The following is a 20,575-nucleotide window of genomic DNA, read 5'->3' as shown; positions in this document are numbered from 1 at the left end:
CCCCATCTCACCTTTGCTCACCTCCCCCTCCTCTCCTTCCCTACTCTCTCCCCCCCCCCCCCCCTCCATACCCGTTCACCAGGTGAGAAAACTAGTACATCACCTTTGGCTGCAAATCAGTGGCGGAGAACACTGGCTTGTCCAATTAGGAGAGGGGAAGAAGAGCGGTGAAGATGTCTGTCTACACACACACCATTAATTTTCGTCAGCTTTTTCAGTGTTTTTGGGGGGTTTGTTTGTTTGTTTGCTTAACGCCCAGCCGACCACGAAGGGCCATATCAGGGCGATGCTGCTTAGATATATAACGTGCGCCACACACAAGACAGAAGTCGCAGCACAGGCTTCATGTCTCACCCAGTCACATTATTCTGACACCGGACCAACCCGTCCTAGCACTAACCCCATAATGCCAGACGCCAGGCGGAGCAGCCACTAGATTGCCAATGTTAAAGTCTTAGGGATGACCCGGCCGGGGTTCGAACCCACGACCTCCCGATCACGGGGCGGACGCCTTACCACTAGGCCAACCGTGCCGGTGTTTTGGGGGGTGAAGAGTTTGGGTGAAACAAATACTGAGAGAGAGAGAGAGAGAGAGAGAGAGAGAGAGAGAGAGAGAGAGAGAGAGAGAGAGAGAGAGAGAGAGAGAGAGAGAGAGAGAGAGAGAGAGACTTGGCTACATTATCCTTACTACAACCACTATTGAGTGTTGCTGCTGCTGCTGATTCCAATGATATGATGAAAAAATACTACCACTACCACGCCTGCCCCCTGCCCCTCACCACCACCACATCACCATCACCACCACCAACAACAACAACACCACAAGCATCCTCGTCATCAGCATCATCATCATCATCATCAGCAGCAGCAGCAGCAGCAATCGTACCACAGAATGCGAAACTCTTGCGCTTATCTGTTTACCAAAAGTCCGGTGTAACACGAAATTTTTACTCCACGAAAAATTTACTCCGAAGTAAATATTTCGTACGAAATTCTTACTCCGAGTACACTTTTCGTACGAGAAAAGAACTCCCCAAGGCACGAAAAAATTACTCCCTCCACGACATTTTTACTCCCCATTTGTTTCACTTCCAGTAAAAATCTCGTACGCAAAAATGGGATGTGGGCGAAGGGATAATGCCAATAAGTAATCTCGCGCACACGAATGTCGCGCTACCCCCCTTCCACCACCAAGACTAACAGGGGACAAGGGAGTAAAAATTTCGTACACCTGGCATGGGAAGTTAAATTGCTCGTGTTGGGGTGAAGTAATTTATTAATTATTTATTCGTCAGGGGAGTAACATTTTTGTACGAAATTTTTACTCGGAACTCACCTGTCTTGGGGAGTAATTTTCTCGTGCAATGGGGGAGTGCTTTTTTCGTAAAGGGAGTAACTTTTTCGTACGAAATGTTTACTCCGGAGTAAAAATCTCGTGGGAGTAATTTTCTCGTGTTACACCGGGCTACAGAAAAAAAGCTTTGAAAGGATAAAGCGCCAGGTGTGTTCGCTTTTTTCTGCATTATTCTTATCCTCCAGGACCAGCTTTTTTGGGGGGGTTAGGTTTACCTCGTTAAGTTTTCTTTGACATTTACTCACTTATCAGGTTTGGGAAAAGCTTTTTTGTGTTTTGTCGTAAGTTTGAATGTGTCTGCTTCCAGAGACTGATTTGTCTTCCGGTGTTAGGTGTTAAAAGTAAGGCGGATGCATTGTTTTTGTGGGAGAGAACCTGAAGAAACAAAACAAATAAAAAAAAAACAGCGAACAGCATCAATAAAGCAGAAGCGTGAAAAGATAACAAAGTGTGCAAGAACGCCGCCTGGGAAAAGGGGCATAACTGCTTAATTGACACGATTTGAAATGAGGATGTCATAGGAAAAAGAAAGAAGAGAAGAAGAAAAAAAACAAAAAAACAAAAAAAACCAAAGACGAAGAGACAAAGAAATTGTGTTTGAAAAAAGCAACCAACAACCTGGTGTCTTCTACGTGAATTTAGCAAGACATTTCTACTGTTTGAAGAAACAGCCACGCTGTTGGTATAATTATAGTTCGTATCCGACGGGCGCAGTGGCGTGGTGGTAAGACGTCAACCTCCTAATCGGGAGGTCGTGAGTTCGAATCCCGGTCGCTGCCGCCTGGTGGGTTAAGAGTGGCGATTTTTCCGATCTCCCAGGTCAACTTATGTGCAGACCTGCTAGTGACTTAACCCCCTTCGTGTGTACACGCAAGCACAAGACCAAGTGCGCACGGAAAAGATCCTGAAATGCATGTCAGAGTTCGGTGGGTTATGGAAACACGAAAATACCCAGCATGCCTACTCAACGAAATCGGAGTGAAGCTGACTATGCTCTCAGAGTATAGTGTGGGGAACCCAAATGGGCAAACGAGCTCACACTTACTTACTTACTTAGGCCATTATGAACCCCGGGGGAGCATAGGCCATCGACGACAATTCTCCATCCGACACGGTCCTGGGCTGCCCTTTCGATCTGGCTCCAGGTCTTCCCCTGCCTGTTGATCTCTGCTTCAGTGTCTCGTCTCCAGCTGTTGCGCGGCCGGCCTCTCTTCCTTTTCCCTTGTGGATTCCACTTCAGGGCTTGCCTCGTGATACTGGATGCTGGCTTTCTCAGGGTGTGCCCTATCCAGCCCCATTTTCTCCGGAGAATTTGCTGCGCCGCTGGTTTCTGGTCAGTTCTCTGCCAAAGGACTTCATTTCGGATTCTGTCCGTCCATCTGATGTTCAGAATGCGCCTCAAGCAGGTGTTGACAAAGATTTGGATCTTTCCCAGCATGGTCTCTGTTGTCCTCCATGTCTCACACCCATAGAGAAGAACAGACTTGACGTTTGAATTGAAGATCCGAAGCTTCGTCCTTTGGCTAATCTCCTTGGAACTCCAGATCTTCTTTAGCATGACAAAGGCTCCCCGTGCTTTCCCAATCCTTGCTTTGACGTCCCTGTCCGAGCCTCCTTGTCCGTCAATGATGCTCCCCAGGTAAACAAAGGACTCCACTTCCTTGATGGGCTCCCCATTGATCATCACCGGATTGTCGGCTGTGGTGTTGGTCTTAATCAATTCGGTTTTCCTCTTGTTGATATTGAGTCCTACACCGGCTGATATTGTCTCCAGGTGAGTAGTCTTGTCTTGCATTTGGGCATGGTTGTGGGAAAGGAGGGCAAGATCATCCGCAAAGTCGAGGTCTTCCAGTTGATCGAAGAGTGTCCATTGTATCCCATTTCTCCTGCCTGCTGTTGTGGTCTTCATGATCCAGTCGATAGCCAGAAGAAATAGGAATGGTGACAGTATACATCCTTGTCGTACCCCCGTTTTCACCTCAAAACTGTCGGATAGCTGGCCAGCATGTGCGACTCTACACTTCATATCCTGGTAGGTGCCCCGGATGAGGGAGATGAATTTCTCTGGAATGCCGTAGTGCCGCATGAGTTTCCACAGTGACTCTCTGTCCACGCTGTCGAAGGCTTTCTCATAATCAATGAAGTTGATGTATAGAGGAGACTTCCACTCCAGCGACTGCTCCACTATGATGCGTAAACTGGCAATCTGGTCAGGACAGGATCTGTTCTTCCTGAAACCCGCCTGTTCATCCCTGAGCTTGGTGTCAACTGCCTCCTTCATTCTATCCAAAAGGATTCGGTTGAGAACCTTCCCTGGCACGGACAGCAGCATGATCCCTCGGTAGTTTCCACAGTCTCGAAGATCTCCTTTCTTTGGAATCTTGATGATGATGCCTTCTCTCCATTGAGGTGGCACCTCTTCCTCCTCCCAAATCTTGCCAAACAGACTGTGGAACAAACTAATAGATGTCTCCATGTCTGCTTTGATGGCTTCTGCCGGTATCTCATCTGGCCCCGACGCTTTTAAACGAGCTCACACGTAACCAGAAAATTCTGGAACGCTGACGAAGAAGAAGGTTCGTATCCATGTGGAAGACTGTTTAAACAATAAGGAAAGAGAAAATAAAAGAAAGAAAGAAAAAAGAAAGACAGACAGACAGACAGACAGGAATTAGACCAGCAAGTCAAAGCAGTCAGCAGTGAGGGTTTACAAATGGAAGTATCTGGAGAAATGGAAAAAGAGAATCGACACTAACACTTGAACCATGAGCAGTACCTGTAGGCTAGATCTATTTTTTTTAAATGTTATTTTATTTAAGTTTTTAAGCCAGTTTGCCGCGAAACGTTTTAATTGGGGGCGACTGGCTCACACATAAATATATTGTGCTGTGTGAGAACAGCAAGGATTGTCTCAGAAGATTTTTGGCTGGTCCTGTGTTAAGACTTGTCAAAGCGTAGTATCAGGGCATTTTACCACAAGATGTATTGTTATGAAAAGTCAGATTTGAGCTACTGTTGGATATCTTCCCTGTGCCTTGTAATTCCGCTCTGCATCCCTCCTCTTCACAACTGTCTTGTTTTTGTAAGGTGTGTCTTCCTGTCTTTTGCACTTTGTTCCAAATTGTGAAATCTGTTGCTCTAACTGGATTTGAGCCATAGTGTATTTTGTTGGAATAGGTATGTCTCCTGTCAAGTGAGACAACTGTGATTTGTTTAAAGGGACGTTATACTTCTCAAGGGGCACAATTATGCTCGTGCGAACGAAAGACATGGCCTGTAGTGGAATGCATGAATGGAGACTACAGCTTAAGCTAGTTGGGACCTGAATCCAAAGTTGGAACCTACGTTTAGTTGCTTACTATGGTAGTCTCCATTCATGCATACCACTACTGATCAAAGATCTAGTTATGACGTATATTTGAGCTCTTTGGTCTCATTGAAAGCAGTTGATAAATCTAGCTGACCCAGAGAGTGGTCATTACGACGTCGACAGTTGCCCGTTTCAATTGCGACTTGTGTAGGAAAAGCATTTTTTTAATTTCATTTTCTACTATTTCCATGCATTATTTCAAAGCCAGAGGGACCAAGCATTATGTTTAATGCATGCATCTGACGTTCCCAAAATGTGTTTAAGATAAGTTTTTCGTTACTAATTGCTTTACGCATTTCCTTTTTCCCCCGTTTATTATCTGGTGAAATTACTGTTGTGTCAACTTCTCTCACATTTCAATTGGTGCGATGGCGTACACTTTGCATGTAGAAATTAAGAAGCACCCGTGCTACTTTGGAAGAATTGTTACTGTATCGTAAAACATTGTTTAAAAAAGTTCGCACCGTCGAATTGGTCTAAGGCGCGCGTTTCTCGGGCAACTGAAAAGAAGCCAGTTTGATTTCAAGGGAAGCAAATCTTAATGTTTTGCCCAAGGGACATAATTCACAACCGTGGTTTGATATATGCATGTACATGTAGTATGTTTCTCAGCCGCCGTGGAATGTTTCTCAAACAATTCTCGTCACTGACTTACTGCAGGCAAGAAACAAGGACGCGCACTTGTCGCAAGTGTCGCATTTTTTGCGACATTGAAAGCCGAGACATCACTGTGTGATAGATCAGACAGCTAAAAGCCGAGACACCCAAGAGGAAGCTTCTCTCGCACAAAACTACTATGTGACGTTTGTACATGTTCTTCAGACTTCGCTCCTAAATGACCGTTGTGTGTGTGTGTGTGTGTGTGTGTGTGTGTGTGTGTGTGTGTGTGTGTGTGTGAGTATGTGTATGTGTGTGTGTGTATATATATATATGTGTGTGTGTGTGTGTGTGTGTGTGTGTGTGTGTGTGTGTGTGTGTGTGTGTGAGAGTGTGAGAGTGTGTGAGTGTGTGTGTGTATGCGTGTGTGTGTTTGTTTGTGTGTATGTGTGTGTGTGTGTGTATGTGTGTGTGTGTGTATATGTGCGTGTGCGTGTGTGTGTGTGTGTGTGTGTGTGTGACAGTTCGATGCGAAGCTTGCTCGACCTGGAAACACCTTTACATCGACTTCGGATATTCCTCCAACTACTAATACAAATGCAAATAACGGAACAATCATTCTTATTGACGACAAAACTCAGCCAACTTTCACAGATATCTTTATCATTCCTTAAAAGCCAGAGAGGCCGAGCATGTTATTTCATCTGGGCATCTGACTTTCCCAAAATCAACCTTACACAAGGATTTCGTTTCATTCAACATGTCAATTCGCCGTTATCCCCCTATTACACGTATTTGGGTGAAACGGTCCGTTTGTCCGCTTCCCTCGCATGTTTTATTTGTGTAGTATCCAACTCTTTGCATGCTGACATCACAATTGCACTGTTTCTACTTTGGGTTAAGTGTTATTTTATTGTTAAACATTGTCTAAACTGTTTTTCAGTGTCGACGTGCTCCTCGATACACACGGTTTCAGCAACGTAAAAAGGCGACTTTGATTTCAAGGGAAGCAAATCTCTCTGTTTTGCCAAAGGGACATAATTGACGACCGTGGTTTGATCTAGTATGTTTCTCAAATGATTCGCGTCACCATCTTAATGCCAGCAAGGAGGAACGCTTGTCGCATTGCGACATTGCAAGCCGATTTTGCGACAGAGAAACTAGTAAAAGCCGTGACGGCCACTCAGATGTATTCATCTCAACAATAACTATGATTTAATGTATGTATGTAAGATTTCTCTCCACGGTGAGTGTGGGTGTCCATACCCCCCTCCCCCCCTCCCACCCCACCCCATCGCAATCACTCATCCGTCGTAATGATTAATTACTGAAATGTCAAAACTGTTCAACTTTAGATTGCACTTGAATTTAGCTGTTGGTCATGGTCAAGAACGTGTCCTTAATCCCAGAAAGCCGTTACCGGGTACCATTCGGAGAAAACTATGACACCGTTAGAATTATGATTTGGTTAGGTTCCGATGTGAAGCTTACTCGACCCTGAATTGCCTTTACAGCAAATACGAGGTACGCTCTGCTTCACTGAACTATCACTCAGATCAGTGCTACAAGTACTACTGAAGTAAAGGACAGTTCAGGCATAGAAAGAAGACACATGGAACACATGCTACAGGTACTAAGGCCGGTATTAATAGTTCTTATTGACGACAGTCATCAGTCAACTCAGGTATATTTTCATTCATTACATTATTGAAAAGTCAGAGGGGCCGAGCATGGTTAGTCTGGGCATCTGACTCTCCCAAAATATTTTTTTACGAGTTCAGTAATTTTTGAGCATATTACTTCTTTGAGGTAGCGTTACCTATTCCCTTCTGTTTTGGTGAAATGGTCTTTGTTGTCCACTTCCGTCACATGTTGTGATAGTGGGCTGTCAACAAGTTTGCATGAAGAATTCAAAAAGCATTCTTTTTATTTTGGAAGAATGGATTTTGGTGTTGTTAATATTCTTTGAAAATGTCATCAGCGCCGAAGTACTCATGGAAGCGCACGTTTCGGGCAACGGGAAAAGATGAATTTGATTTCAAGGGAAGTAAGCAATTCGCTCCGTTTCGTTCAAGGGAAGTAATTAATGGACCACTCTAGTTTGATCTGCTCTGTCACTCAAACGAATATCGTCATACAGTATATTCTGATGATAGACACGCGAGGGAATTCGGGGGCTGTGACTGGATGGTCTCACACATCCCTATTCCGATCATCGGGCCCTATTGCTACGCTGAAAACACAAATAGCTGTTACTATAGCTGCATCAAATCACTCATCTCATTGATATTTTGATTGCTAAAACTGACGCCCTCACAAATCAAAACCACGCATGGTAGCCAAGTATAATGCGGAGTTCAACGTTGATATACTTTGTTCCCTTGTCCAAATTGTGCATTATCAACTTTTCTTGGCTGATAGATTGGAATCAACGATCCGATTTGTAGAAAATAAAAAGAAATAAATTGATTATGGTGATGTACGTTGAAGCCGGATACATCAAGTCCATGTCATGTAAACGGTCGTGTAAACCACATCAACTCTGATCAGGCGTTTACACGGGACAGACGTATGCATTTACTTAGACACAAACGAGAAATCTACAGCTGTGCAGCTCTCTGTAGTTCACGGCCGGTGTAACACGAGAAAATTACTCCCACGAGATTTTTACTCCGGAGTAAAAATTTCGTACGAAAATGTTACTCCCTTTACGAAAAAAGCACTCCCCCATTACACGAGAAAATTACTCCCCACGACAGGTGAGTTCCGAGTTAACATTTCGTACACAAATGTTACTCCCCTGACGAATAAAAAAGCGAATAAATTACTTCACCCTAACACGAGCAATTTAACTTCCCATGCCAGGTGTACGAAATTTTGACTCCCTTGTCCCCTGTTAGTCTTGGTGGTGGAAGGAGTGGAGGGAGGCTAGCGCGACATTCGTTTGCGCGAGATCACATATTGGCATTATCCCTTCGCCCGCATCCCATTTTCGCGTACGAGATTTTTACTGGAAGTGAAAAAAATGGGGAGTAAAAATTTCGTGGAGGGAGTAATTTTTTCGTGCCTTGGGGAGTTCTTTTCTCGTACGAAATGTGTACTCGGAGTAAGAATTTCGTACGAAATTTTTACTCCGGAGTAAATTTTTCGTGGAGTAAAAATTTCGTGTTACACCGGTTTAAAAAAAAAAGAAAAAAAAAGAATAGTCTTTACTTATGACAGTAGCAATCAGAAAGTATTTCTGCAAACAATGTTCACTCTGCACAGAAAGCAGCTAAGCTGTTGATGCTTGGTCGCTGTTTGTGTGTGTGTGTGTGTGTGTGTGTGTGTGTGTGTGTGTGTGTCTGTGTGTGTGTGTGTGTGTGTGTATGTGTGCGTGTGTAACTGAGCAGTGCGCGCGCGCTGGAGAGAGAGAGAGAGAGAGAGAGAGAGAGAGAGAGAGAGAGAGAGAGAGAGAGAGAGAGAGAGAGAGAGAGAGAGGGAAAGAGAAAGAGTGAGAGAGAGAGAGAGAGAGAGAGAGAGAGAGAGAGAGAGAGAGAGAGAGAGAGAGAGAGAGAGAGAGAGAGAGAGAGAGAGAGAGAGAGAGAGAGAGAGAGAGAGAGAGAGTCCAGTGCGACGTTCAAAGACTCGCAAATTCAGAGGATAGAACGACAACAGTGAACAGGTTAGGTTCCTTGCACATTAGATCGGTAATTCCTGCTGAAAACCGCTGCAGTGCATATAACCTGTGTCCAGCTAATTGGCACCTGTAATGACCAGGCCTATCAAATACCTATCAGCAACTGCTGCCTGTTATTCTTCTCATCATTACCCGATAGAATGGAAGCGAGCCAACCACCCCCCCCCCCCCAACCCTCTCTAACCGCTTGAGTTAGAGGGAAAAGAGGGTGCACTGCGAAGGTCACGCGCATTTGGTATTTGACGGGCATCATCGGCTGCTTCCACTTCGCTAACATTGTCTACAGTTCACATCCCAGTCAAAACTCGGGCTCGCAGCCTTTGGTGAAAAAATTCATCATATAAAATTATATTATTTGATAGTTTAACGTTTCCCGTCTCCATGCAAATTGATGGAATTTTGTTCTTTTTCCCATTTGCTCGTGGCATTGTTAAATGCACTCATTAGAGATTTTAGAATTTGTTTTTAGCATCAGGATATAGATTCTGCTGTTGAAGGCGATCATTGAAAAATAGTATGCCGTAAGGTAAGTAGTCTTTGGTGGTGTTTGTGAAATCAACACGGACCCCCCAGCCCCCCCCCCCCCCACCATCCTGCCCCCCCTCTCTCTGCCCGCTCCTCCCTCCCCCCCCCCCCCCCCCACGCCATCATCTTATACCGGAAAGCCATGGGTCCCAGCCAGGTGGTTTTTGTAATAATATTATTTCTACGGAAACGTTTCGGGGGACTGTCTTGATCAAACGGAAGTCAGCTCATTGTCTAGAAAGAGACTCCGCTTGGTCTGAGCACAGACTTCTTCCGGCATCGGCATGAGGCTTAGTAAGTGTGGTTAGGTATTTAGTGGGTATAGCATCACGCATCATCGCTCACCGTATCTCCTCAGTCTCATTCCTGCTTACCTTTCACAGGTCTTCGCTCGTCAGTCAGTCGGTCTCCGTTTAAAAAAAAGACCTAGCTAAACCCTCAACGAAAAAACAGAAGGAAAAAAGAGCAACGATCTTCATCACCTGGAAGATCTTTGGATAGACTGGTTAACTCTCAACGTATTGCGCTTTTGGTGGGGATTTTCTTTTTCCCTATTTTGTTGGATTATTTTTTCTGCTTTTTGTGTGTGGTTTGGTGATCATTCGTCTTCGTTCAGTCTGACACTTTGGAAGGGTTCAGTGTCGTGGTTTCCATCATTTTGACGTGAGGTTGTTGTCCGATGAGGAACCTTAAGTGCCTGTGCTGCATTTCTGCCTGAGGCTAAACATTTTGCAGTGTTCAAAGAGTAATAAGAGCTGCAGTTGTTGATATATATCGGACAAGTCTGTGACTGGCTGCTTTTTGTGTCCGGAAAGGAAATTGTTTCGTCTTCTAAGACATGAGAGGTAGATTCGATTGTGGAGGTATTTCTGTTATTGGCTGTGCTTTTTGTGTCCAGAAGAGAACTAAAAATGTAAGTGCTGCATTTTTGTCAACGGCCAAAACTTGTTGAGTGTTGCAAGAGATCAGAGCTGGAGATGCTGATGAGGGAATATCTGTTATTGACTGTGCTTTTTGTGTAATTGATTGTAGTTATTCCGTTGTTCACATCTATGGGATACCTTTTCGGTGACAGCTCTTGAAAAGACCAAAGCATATTGTTTGGCTGCTTACGTTAATGACAAAAGAACGATGCGGATCGCTGTATCTATTCAGAGTGTGAATAAAAAGGAAAGAGAGAATGCTTTATGTCCTACAGGCTAAATATTTAACCTCTTAAGGACAAGATATGGGTTATATGATTCGAGTTTTACGCCCTCACGGCTTTTGACGAGATACACAAGTGTATGCGTGAGTGTGAATAACAGGCGAATGTGACAACATACATTGAGTTTAGTGGATGGGACAGGCGGTATGCCGCTTTAATAAGACGTTCTTTCACAATCAAAAAGGTCCAGATTTTCAAACACATTTCAATGAATGTAAAATGCAGGTACATAGTATATAAGGGAAGGTCTTCAGACTTACCGTATCGCTCTCCGCGGTTTGCGACAAACAAGGACTTTAAAATGGGTTGCCACTGCTGCGTTTTAATTTGTGGCTTGTGTGGTTCTTCAGTTGATACGAAGTGGTTGCGCGGTTAACTCTCCTTGAATCAGCTGGTTGCTTCCCCTGAAATGCAAACAACGATTCTGATAAATACAGGACGTGATTTTCTGTTCACTTTTCGGTCCTCAGTGTAGTCACTAAATTAGCACAATGTATCATTTTTTGTTGTCCGGTCCTGCGGACATTTTCTATTGTTTTGTTGAAGCAAAAAATGGAACATCAGGTTCTGGACGTTTTGCCTGAAACTGTGCCTGTGTGGCAGAAACGATTGCTGAAGTATGAACATGCTGATCGTTCAGAGGCCAGTTCAAAGCGATCGTAAAGATCACGCATGATTGGTTTTACAGTGGGATTAAGCTGCATGGGGTTGGATTTTCTCACTGTGGCCACCAGCCTGGATCTCCTGTCCCCTTCTCTTCCCCCCCATCCTCCCTAATCCCTCCAAAAACAACCGTAAGGGCAAACAGAGGAACGAGACCACACGCAGACAGACAGACAGATATGCAGATGGATGGACGGACACAGACAGAGCTAGAGAGGCATACAGTTTGATCTCTACTTCATCTTGTACATTTTATTTCTTCGTTTTTGATAGACAGACAGACGAACAGACACAGACAGACACAGACACCCCCCACACACACACACACACACACACGCGCACAAACACACTCACACACAAAAACACACACACACACACACACACACGCGCGCGCGCGCACAAACACACACACTCACACACACACATAAAACACACACACACACACACACACACGCCCCCGCCTCCCCCAGCCCCTCCCACCGTCCGACACTTGCTCATTCTAACTCTTAGCTTTAGAGAGACACCTCCCAACCCTCCCACCCCCCCCCCCCCCCCCCCCGTCCACCCCCGTCCACCGCTTCTAAATTCAAATCCTATTCAGTTTCACTGGTTTTAACATGCAATTTTGCTGACCTGTCACTTGGGACCACTCACTGAACAGTAGCATGGTAACCTCCTTGAATTTCTGTCGGTCTTTATTCTGCCCTTTCCTGCGATTGAGCCGTGGTGTTGTTTAAATCCTGGCCAGTGGAGCAATCTTCCGTTCAACATTGACAGCAGCTCAGATCGGCGTTTAACTTTAGCGCCTCTGCCAACGAGTCAACAACCTGAGTAAACTTGTTCTGGCTTCGGAAGGTGAGAGAGAGAATGCAGACAGAAACCTGTTAATCCAAGACAGGAAAGCCGGGAGGAGCCGAATAGGGGAGGGAGGAGAGTTCGGAGGATATTTGAAGAGGAAAACATGCCAACAACTGTCCCGATTTTTTTTTTTAGGGGGGTCTGCATTTTTCTTCGTGATGTGCACAAGGTGTGTGTTCCGTTGTGAATCGGCGAATTATCTTTGATGTTGACGATCCGTGTGACGAAATTTGATTGGATGGCGTTTTTTTGCGCTGTGGACAAGATGTGTATTTCATTTTGGAATAAGCGCGAGTTGTTTTTTAAATGTCCGTGATTTCCTTCGATCCAGGAAACGTTGATCTATCGACAGTGTTTGGACAAGAGCAAGACTGTGATTTTGGAGATGAAGGCAATAAGTGTTCATGTGTGAGTTAAAAGACAAAAACAACAACCAACTCAAGTTTGACCAAAAAATGTTGATCCAGAAAGTGACCGAGAGGTGGCTGCTTCAAATGAGAAAAGTTGATCGAATATTAAACGCAGTGAAACATGTAATGTTCTGAAACAAGACTCGCATGATACAAGCAGCAGGTTTATGAATGCGGGGGAAGATATTAGAACTTTTTTGCAAGAAAAAACATCAAATGCAGTCAGTTGCCTTGAAGAGCAGCGTTTTGTTCTAGCTAAACTTTCGGACGGCTTTTCTTGTGAAACAATTCGTGTACAATGTATTCAGTTTAAAAAAAAAGCAATGTGAATTTCATAGTCAGCAATCTCGTACTTAGTAGACAACCAAAGCAGCTAGGTAGTAGACAACCAAAGCAGCTAGGTAGTAGACAACCAAAGCAGCTAGGTAGTAGACAACCAAAGCAGCTAGGTAGTAGACAACCAAAGCAGCTAGGTAGTAGACAATCAAAGCAGCTAGGTAGTAGACAACCAAAGCAGCTAGGTAGTAGACAACCAAATTAGCTAGGTAGTAGACAACCAAAGCAGCTAGGTAGTAGACAACCAAAGCAGCTAGGTAGTAGACAATCAAATCAGCTAGGTAGTAGACAACCAAAGCAGCTAGTTAGTAGACAATCAAATCAGCTAGGTAGTAGACAACCAAAGCAGCTAGGTAATAATATGTAAAGCGCTTAGAGAACGTCAAGCGCTATATAAATCTCCCCATACAATACAATAGACAATCAAAGCAGCTAGGTAGTGGACAATCAAAGCAGCTAGGTAGTAGACAATCAAAACAGCTAGGTAGTAGACAATCCAAGCAGCTAGGTAGTAGACAACCAAGGCAGCTAGGTAGTAGACAACCAAAGCAGCTAGGTAGTAGACAACCAAAGCAGCTAGGTAGTAGACAATCAAAGCAGCTAGGTAGTAGACAACCAAAGCAGCTAGGTAGTAGACAATCAAAGCAGCTAGGTAGTAGACAACCAAATCAGCTAGGTAGTAGACAACCAAATCAGCTAGGTAGTAGACAACCAAAGCAGCTAGGTAGTAGACAACCAAAGCAGCTAGGTAGTAGACAATCAAAACAGCTAGGGAGTAGACAACCAAAGCAGCTAGGTAGTAGACAATCAAAACAACTAGGCAGTAGACAACCACGGCAGCTAGGTAGTAGACAACCAAAGCAGCTAGGTAGTAGACAATCAAAACAGCTAGGGAGTAGACAATCCAAGCAACTAGGTAGTAGACAACTAAGGCAGCTAAGTAGTAGACAACCAAAGCAGCTAGGTAGTAGACAATCAAAGGAGCTAGGCAGTAGACAACCAAAGCAGCTAGGTGGTAGACAATCAAAACAGCTAGGGAGTAGACAATCTAAGCAGCTAGGTAGTAGACAACCAAGGCAGCTAGGTAGTAGACAATCAAAACAGCTAGGGAGTAGACATCCAAAGCAGCTAGGTAGTAGACAATCAAAACAGCTAGGGAGTAGACAATCCAAGCAGCTAGGTAGGAGACAACCAAGGCAGCTAGGTAGTAGACAACCAAAGCAGCTAGGTAGTAGACAATCAAAACAGCTAGGGAGTAGACAATCCAACCAGCTAGGTAGTAGACAACCAAGACAGCTAGGTAGTAGACAACCAAAGCAGCTAGGGAGTACACAACCAAAGCAGCTAGGGAGTAGACAATCCAAGCAGCTAGGTAGTAAACAATCAAATCAGCTAGGTAGTAGACAACCAAAGCAGCTAGGTAGTAGACAATCAAAACAGCTAGGGAGTAGACAATCCAAGCAGCTAGGAAGTAGACAACCAAGGCAGCTAGGTACAGTCAATTCCGGTTAATCGGCCATCCGGATAATCGGCCATTTTTCCCTGGGACCGAATCTTTTCTTCACACGTAGTTATGTGTTAAAATGTTCGGTTAATCGGCCATAGTTCAGTCAGTCCCAAAAGTGACCGATTAACCGGAGTCGACTGTAGTAGACAACCAAAGCAGCTAGGTAGTAGACAATCAAAACAGCTGGGGAGTAGACAATCCAAGCAGCTAGGTAGTAGACAACCAAGGCAGCTAGGTAGTAGACAACCAAAGCAGCTAGGTAGTAGACAATCAAAACAGCTAGGGAGTAGACAATCCAAGCAGCTAGGTAGTAGACAACCAAGGCAGCTAGGTAGTAGACAACCAAAGCAGCTAGGTAGTAGACAATCAAAACAGCTAGGGAGTAGACAATCCAAGCAGCTAGGGAGTAGACAACCAAGGCAGCTAGGTAGTAGACAATCAAAACAGCTAGGTAGTAGACAATCAAAACAGCTAGGGAGTAGACAATCCAAGCAGCTAGGTAGTAGACAATCAAAACAGCTAGGGAGTAGACAATCAAAACAGCTAGGGAGTAGACAATCCAAGCAGCTAGGTAGTAGACAACCAAGGCAGCTAGGTAGTAGATAACCAAAGCAGCTAGGTAATAGACAATCAAAACAGCTAGGGAGTAGACAATCAAAACAGCTAGGTAGTAGACAATCAAAACAGCTAGGTAGTAGACAATCAAAACAGCTAGGGAGTAGACAATCCAAGCAGCTAGGTTGTACCACCCTTGATCAACTCGGGCCGACGGAGGCCCTCTGTCAATCTCGTACGTGTATTTGTGCAAACAAGTTTTGAAGGATGCTGAAAGTGATCATTTCCTTTTGTTGTTGTGGAGGAATGAGTAGAATCAGCATGAATCATTGCGGAGTTCCACGCTGGGTGGTTATGTTCTAAATGTCAGCGAGGGACGAAAGACCGCAAGAGAACAAAAAGCGGAAACTGAGATCACACACAAAAAGACATGCCTGGCAGTCCAGCGGAAATAGAGAATCGGGGCAAAAAATGACACATGTTTAGAGAAGCACATGTGGCTCTGAGCGAGTTTCCTACAGTAAAATCCCCCTTTTAATCTCCGCCCCCCCCCCCCCCCCCCCCCCTTCCCTTATTCCCTTTCATCGCCGTGTTAAAACCACCCTCCTTCTTATGACAGTATTTTTTTGAAATTAAAAAAAAAAATTGGTTGTGAAGTTACCTTCACTTTAAGACTCCCTCCCTTAAAATTGTCAGATTTGTTGTCTTAAAAAAGGGGTTCCACTGTACCAGAATGAGACCAGATGGGGTGAGATTGGTCTGCAAACAACAGTAATTGCAGTATATTGACTCATCGTCTGTGACATTCGGCAAACTGGTGGGAATAAGCTGTGTCCGTTAAAATTAGAGCATACCAGAAAAAAAAGCTTTTATGAGGGAGGTGGTTTTCAACGCGTGTGCACTCTGGTTTTATCTGAGATGGTAGTTCATTCCTGAACACGAATACGAAAAGAAATTTGGAGTAAATGTTTGTGGATTTTATGCAGTTGTTTAAATCCTGGTGGATGAAAGTTGACCACGGTCTATATATTCATATATAGAACATTTTGGAATTGTTTCGTTTCAAATAGATGGATGCCTTTGGCGAGGAACAGAGTTTGGAACGTCCCATGTCTAACTTTTGAAATACAGGAAGCTTTTGTTTCTGCGTTGTAGATACTGGTGAGGACTTAACGCGAACTGGACCGCAACACGGTGGCCTAGTGGTAAGGCGTCCGCCCAGTGAGCGGGAGGTCGTGGGTTCGAACCCCGGCCGGGTCATACCTAAGACTTTAAAATTGGCAATCTAGTGGCTGCTCCGCCTGGCGTCTGGCATTATGGGGTTAGTGCTAGTGCTGGTTGGTCCGGTGTCAGAATAATGTGACTGGGTGAGACATGAAGCCTGTGCTGCGACTTCTGTCTTGTGTGTGGCGCACGTTAAAAGTCAAAGCAGCACCGCCCTTCGTGGTGGACTGGGCGTTAAACAAACAAACGCGAACTGGAATTGTTTGATTTCAAAGAAGGTGTTGTCACTGTTTGATTTTAAGACGTAAACATGGAAGACTTTACCACACACTGATCAGCAATATTGTTGTTGATATTTGCATTAAGTAGCAAACTGGATTTACAGATGGTAGGCCTACAATGGATTGCTGGCTTCTTTGTCTTGTAACATTTGGCGTTAAAACAGCGAAGACAAGTTGGACAGTGGATTACTAATTACTACAGAAGATTTTATTGCATTGTCAATGCAAATGGTCTGATCATCAATAACTGAACATATCTTCTGCAAAATTCTGTTGTGGTGCCTTACTGATAGCGATGGTGTAAGGCGACAGACTAGGATTATAATTATTATGTTGTGACAGGCGGTCATTTGGAATACAGTTTGTTTGAAATGCCATTCAGGCAAAGCCAAGACTTGGCGATCGTCCTTTAGTTCCGCTCATGGGTCTTACCTTTGACACGTGTATTCAAATCGCTTGGGAAGTAGGCTACATGTATAATTAACGTAGGATTTAAGAAAAGTTACGTTTGTTGAACAGATGGTTGTAGTTGCAATCAATCAATCAATCAATCAATGAGTCTTATATCGCGCATATTCCGTGGGTACAGTTCTAGGCGCTCTGCAGTGATGCCGTGTGAGATGAAATTTTATACGGCCAGTAGATTGCAGCCATTTCGGCGCATATTTACCTTTCACGGCCTATTATTCCAAGTAACACGGGTATAGGTAGACAATATTAACTGTGCCTAAGCAATTTTGCCAGGAAAGACCCTTTTGTCAATCGTGGGATCTTTAACGTGCACACCCAATGTAGTGTACACGGGGGGAGGTTCGGACACCGAAGAGAGTCTGCACACAAAGTTGACTCTGTGAAATAAATTTCCGCCGAACCTGGGATCGAACTCACGCTGACAGCGGCCAACTGAATACAAATCCAGCGCGCTACCGACTGAGCTACATCCCCGTTACTTCCTTTGCCGTGTTATAAGAAGTGCTTTACTGACAATAATATGAAGAAGCGTTATTCGGGAGAATATAAAGAGTGTAAGAAAAACCAACCCAACAATTAACAACCCAAAATCGCAGCATGGTGTGTTTTCGAAAAAAATCTCGGAGATTTTGATATTTTCTTTTCTGTTTTATTCTAGGTACATGAGTGTTTCTCTTATTCCGTGAAAACATTTGATAATTATGAGTAAGGGGTGTGACTTTCGGATCGGATACATTGCAAGCAAGGAGGAAACTTTTCAGTCGTGCAACTCAGTATGAGTACTGTGAAACTTCGTCTTGTGAAACAGTACTGTGTGCAGGATTTGTTCAGGGCCATAACCTGAGAAAGTTCCTTTTACGTCCCCTCCCCCCGGGCCGCAGTCCCCTAACCCCCCACCACCCCACCCCACCCCAAACACACCCTCCCCGCTCCATCCAATCTCCAATCAGCGACAGCTGTTTCGTGTGGAAGTGTTTTATATACATGTTTTATGAAGTGTTAATGTTCATGTATGCTGGTGTTCAGTATGTGGAGATACAAGCTCATGTGAAACCTTACACTTGTCAAACTATGGATACACTGGATTCAGCGAGCACCAGCCTCTTGAGGTAATTACTTAGCTGATTTTCAGGGCCTGAGGATTTGTACACTTCTTTTGTAATTTTCATTTCATTTTTCTGATCATATTTGCATGATTTATGAGTTTCGTACTGCGTCATACTTCTTCTTCTTCTTCTTCTTCTTCTTCTTCTTCTTCTTCTTCGTTCGTGGGCTGAAACTCCCACGTACACTCGTGGGTTTTTTTGCACGAGTGGAATTTTACGTGTACGACCGTTGTTTACCCCGCCATTTAGGCAGCCATACGCCGTTTTCGGAGGAAGCATGCTGGGTATTTTCGTGTTTCTATAACCCACCGAACTCTGACATGGATTTCAGGATCTTTTTCGTGCGCACTTGGTCTTGTGCTTGCGTGTACACACGGGGGTGTTCGGACACCGAGGAGAGTCTGCGCACAAAGTTGACTCTGAGAAATAAATGTACTGCGTCATACAGAAACAATACCATACACAGGCACACAGACACACGACAGACACAGACAGGGACACACACGACAGACACAGACAGGGACACACACGACAGACAGGGACACACACGACAGACACAGACAGGGACACACACGACAGACACAGACAGGGACACACACGACAGGCACAGACAGGGACACACACGACAGACACAGACAGGGACACACACGACAGACACAGACAGGGACACACACGACAGACACAGACAGGGACACACACGACAGACACAGACAGGGACACACACGACAGACACAGACAGGGACACACACGACAGACACAGACAGGGACACACACGACAGACACAGACAGGGACACACACGACAGACACAGACAGGGACACACACGACAGACACAGACAGGGACACACACCACAGACACAGACAGGGACACACACGACAGACACAGACAGGGACACACACCACAGACACAGACAGGGACACACACGCACTCCCACTTCTGCAGTCCTCATTCTGCAGCCTTTGTTTTTGTTTTTTGTTTGTTTGTTTCTTTCTTTGCTTTTATTTTTTTGTTTATGTTATATGTTGTTGTTGAAACACAGCTACCGACACTCTTTAGCATGCTTATAAGAAACTTTGCCTCAAATAAATGTACACGAACAAAAGTATTTATGTTGTCGTACCGTTTTAAAGTTGAGGAGGGGAGAGTAAAAATGTAAATGCGCGCGCGCGTGTGTGTGTGTGTGTGTGTGTGTGTGTGTGTGTGTGTGTGTGTGTGTGTGTGTGTGTGCGTGTGTGTGTGCGTGAGAGTGAGTGAGTGAGTGTGTCTGTTTGTCTGTTTGCCTGTCTGATTCTCTGTTGGTCCCAGGTACCTATGTCTGTGGCGGTTTTTCAGTATATATTATGTATGTCTGCCCCTATTTCTATGTGCTCATGCGCACCTCCCTCTCCCTCAGTTTTTCTGCTTGCCCGTACAAACTAGAAAGCATAATCCTTCCGAATCAGCAAAACAGCGCAACCCATTTTGAGGAAAGCTATTCACATGACAGGACAAGATGTAATTCGACCGCATGCGACAGCGGTCTTGACCGTGAATAGATTTAACGGTTATTTTACGGCAGTTAAATGTAAGACGAGCAGGTTTGGCTGACGCCATATTGTTGTAAAATGTTATTATTGTCTGGCGACAGGCACAGCTTTTACAAGCTTAGTAGGCAGACGGATCCCATGGAGAAAGTTGTTTCAACTTTAATAGAAAAGCTGACATTGGTAGGATGGAAACGTTGGTTTGTCGTTTATTGCCCATGAACGTTCTCATGTACAGTACCCACACAGACTGCCACACACACACACACACACACACACACACACACACACACACACACACACTCACTAAGAGACAATAACAGACAACGACGCGGGCAGACAGGCAAACACACCTACCCATCTATCAACCTATCAATCAATCAATCAAAAACGACGGGCGCAGTGGCGTGGTGGTAAGACGTCGGCCTCCTAATCGGGAGGTCGTGAGTTCGAATCCAGGTCGCTGCCGCCTGGTGGGTTAAGAGTGGAGATTTTTCCGATCTCCCAGGTCAACTTATGTGCAGACCTGCTTGTGACTTAACCCCCTTCGTGTGTACACGCAAGCACGAGACCAAGTGCGCACGGAAAAGATCCTGTAATCCATGTCAGAGTTCGGTGGGTTATAGAAACACAAAAATACCCAGCATGCCTCCCCCGAAATCGGCGTATGGCTGCCTGAATGGCGGGGTAAAAAAACGGTCATACACGTAAAAATCCACTCGTGCTAAAAACATGAGTGAACGTGGGAGTCTAAGCCCATGAACGAAGAAGAAGAAGAAGAATCAATCAAAAAATCAATCAATCAATAAATCAATCTAATTAATTCAACGCTCAAGCTTTGTCAGTCTTACTTCATTGCATCTAACAACAACCTACCCTTCTGTTGTTTTAGACTGGTGCTGGAACGAG

The 20,575-nt window shown here is 44.6% G+C and overlaps 1 protein-coding gene across 3 annotated transcripts in view; it reads left to right on the top strand.

Moving 5' to 3' along the window:
- Nucleotides 1-20,575, top strand: part of LOC138948534 (breast cancer anti-estrogen resistance protein 3 homolog) — a 126,099-nt gene that overhangs the window by 90,548 nt on the left and 14,976 nt on the right. For all 3 annotated transcript variants that reach the window (XM_070320086.1, XM_070320087.1, XM_070320088.1), the window contains exon 2: nt 20,559-20,575. This exon is cut by the window's right edge and continues 113 nt beyond it. In XM_070320086.1, the coding sequence (XP_070176187.1) occupies nt 20,559-20,575 (17 nt within the window). The remainder of the gene's footprint in view (nt 1-20,558) is intronic.

Source organism: Littorina saxatilis, linkage group LG15 (genome assembly GCF_037325665.1).
Source record: "Littorina saxatilis isolate snail1 linkage group LG15, US_GU_Lsax_2.0, whole genome shotgun sequence".
In the NCBI taxonomy this organism is placed as follows: domain Eukaryota; kingdom Metazoa; phylum Mollusca; class Gastropoda; order Littorinimorpha; family Littorinidae; genus Littorina; species Littorina saxatilis.
Note: the sequence above shows the minus strand (reverse complement) of the source record. Positions and strands in the feature narration are given on the sequence as shown.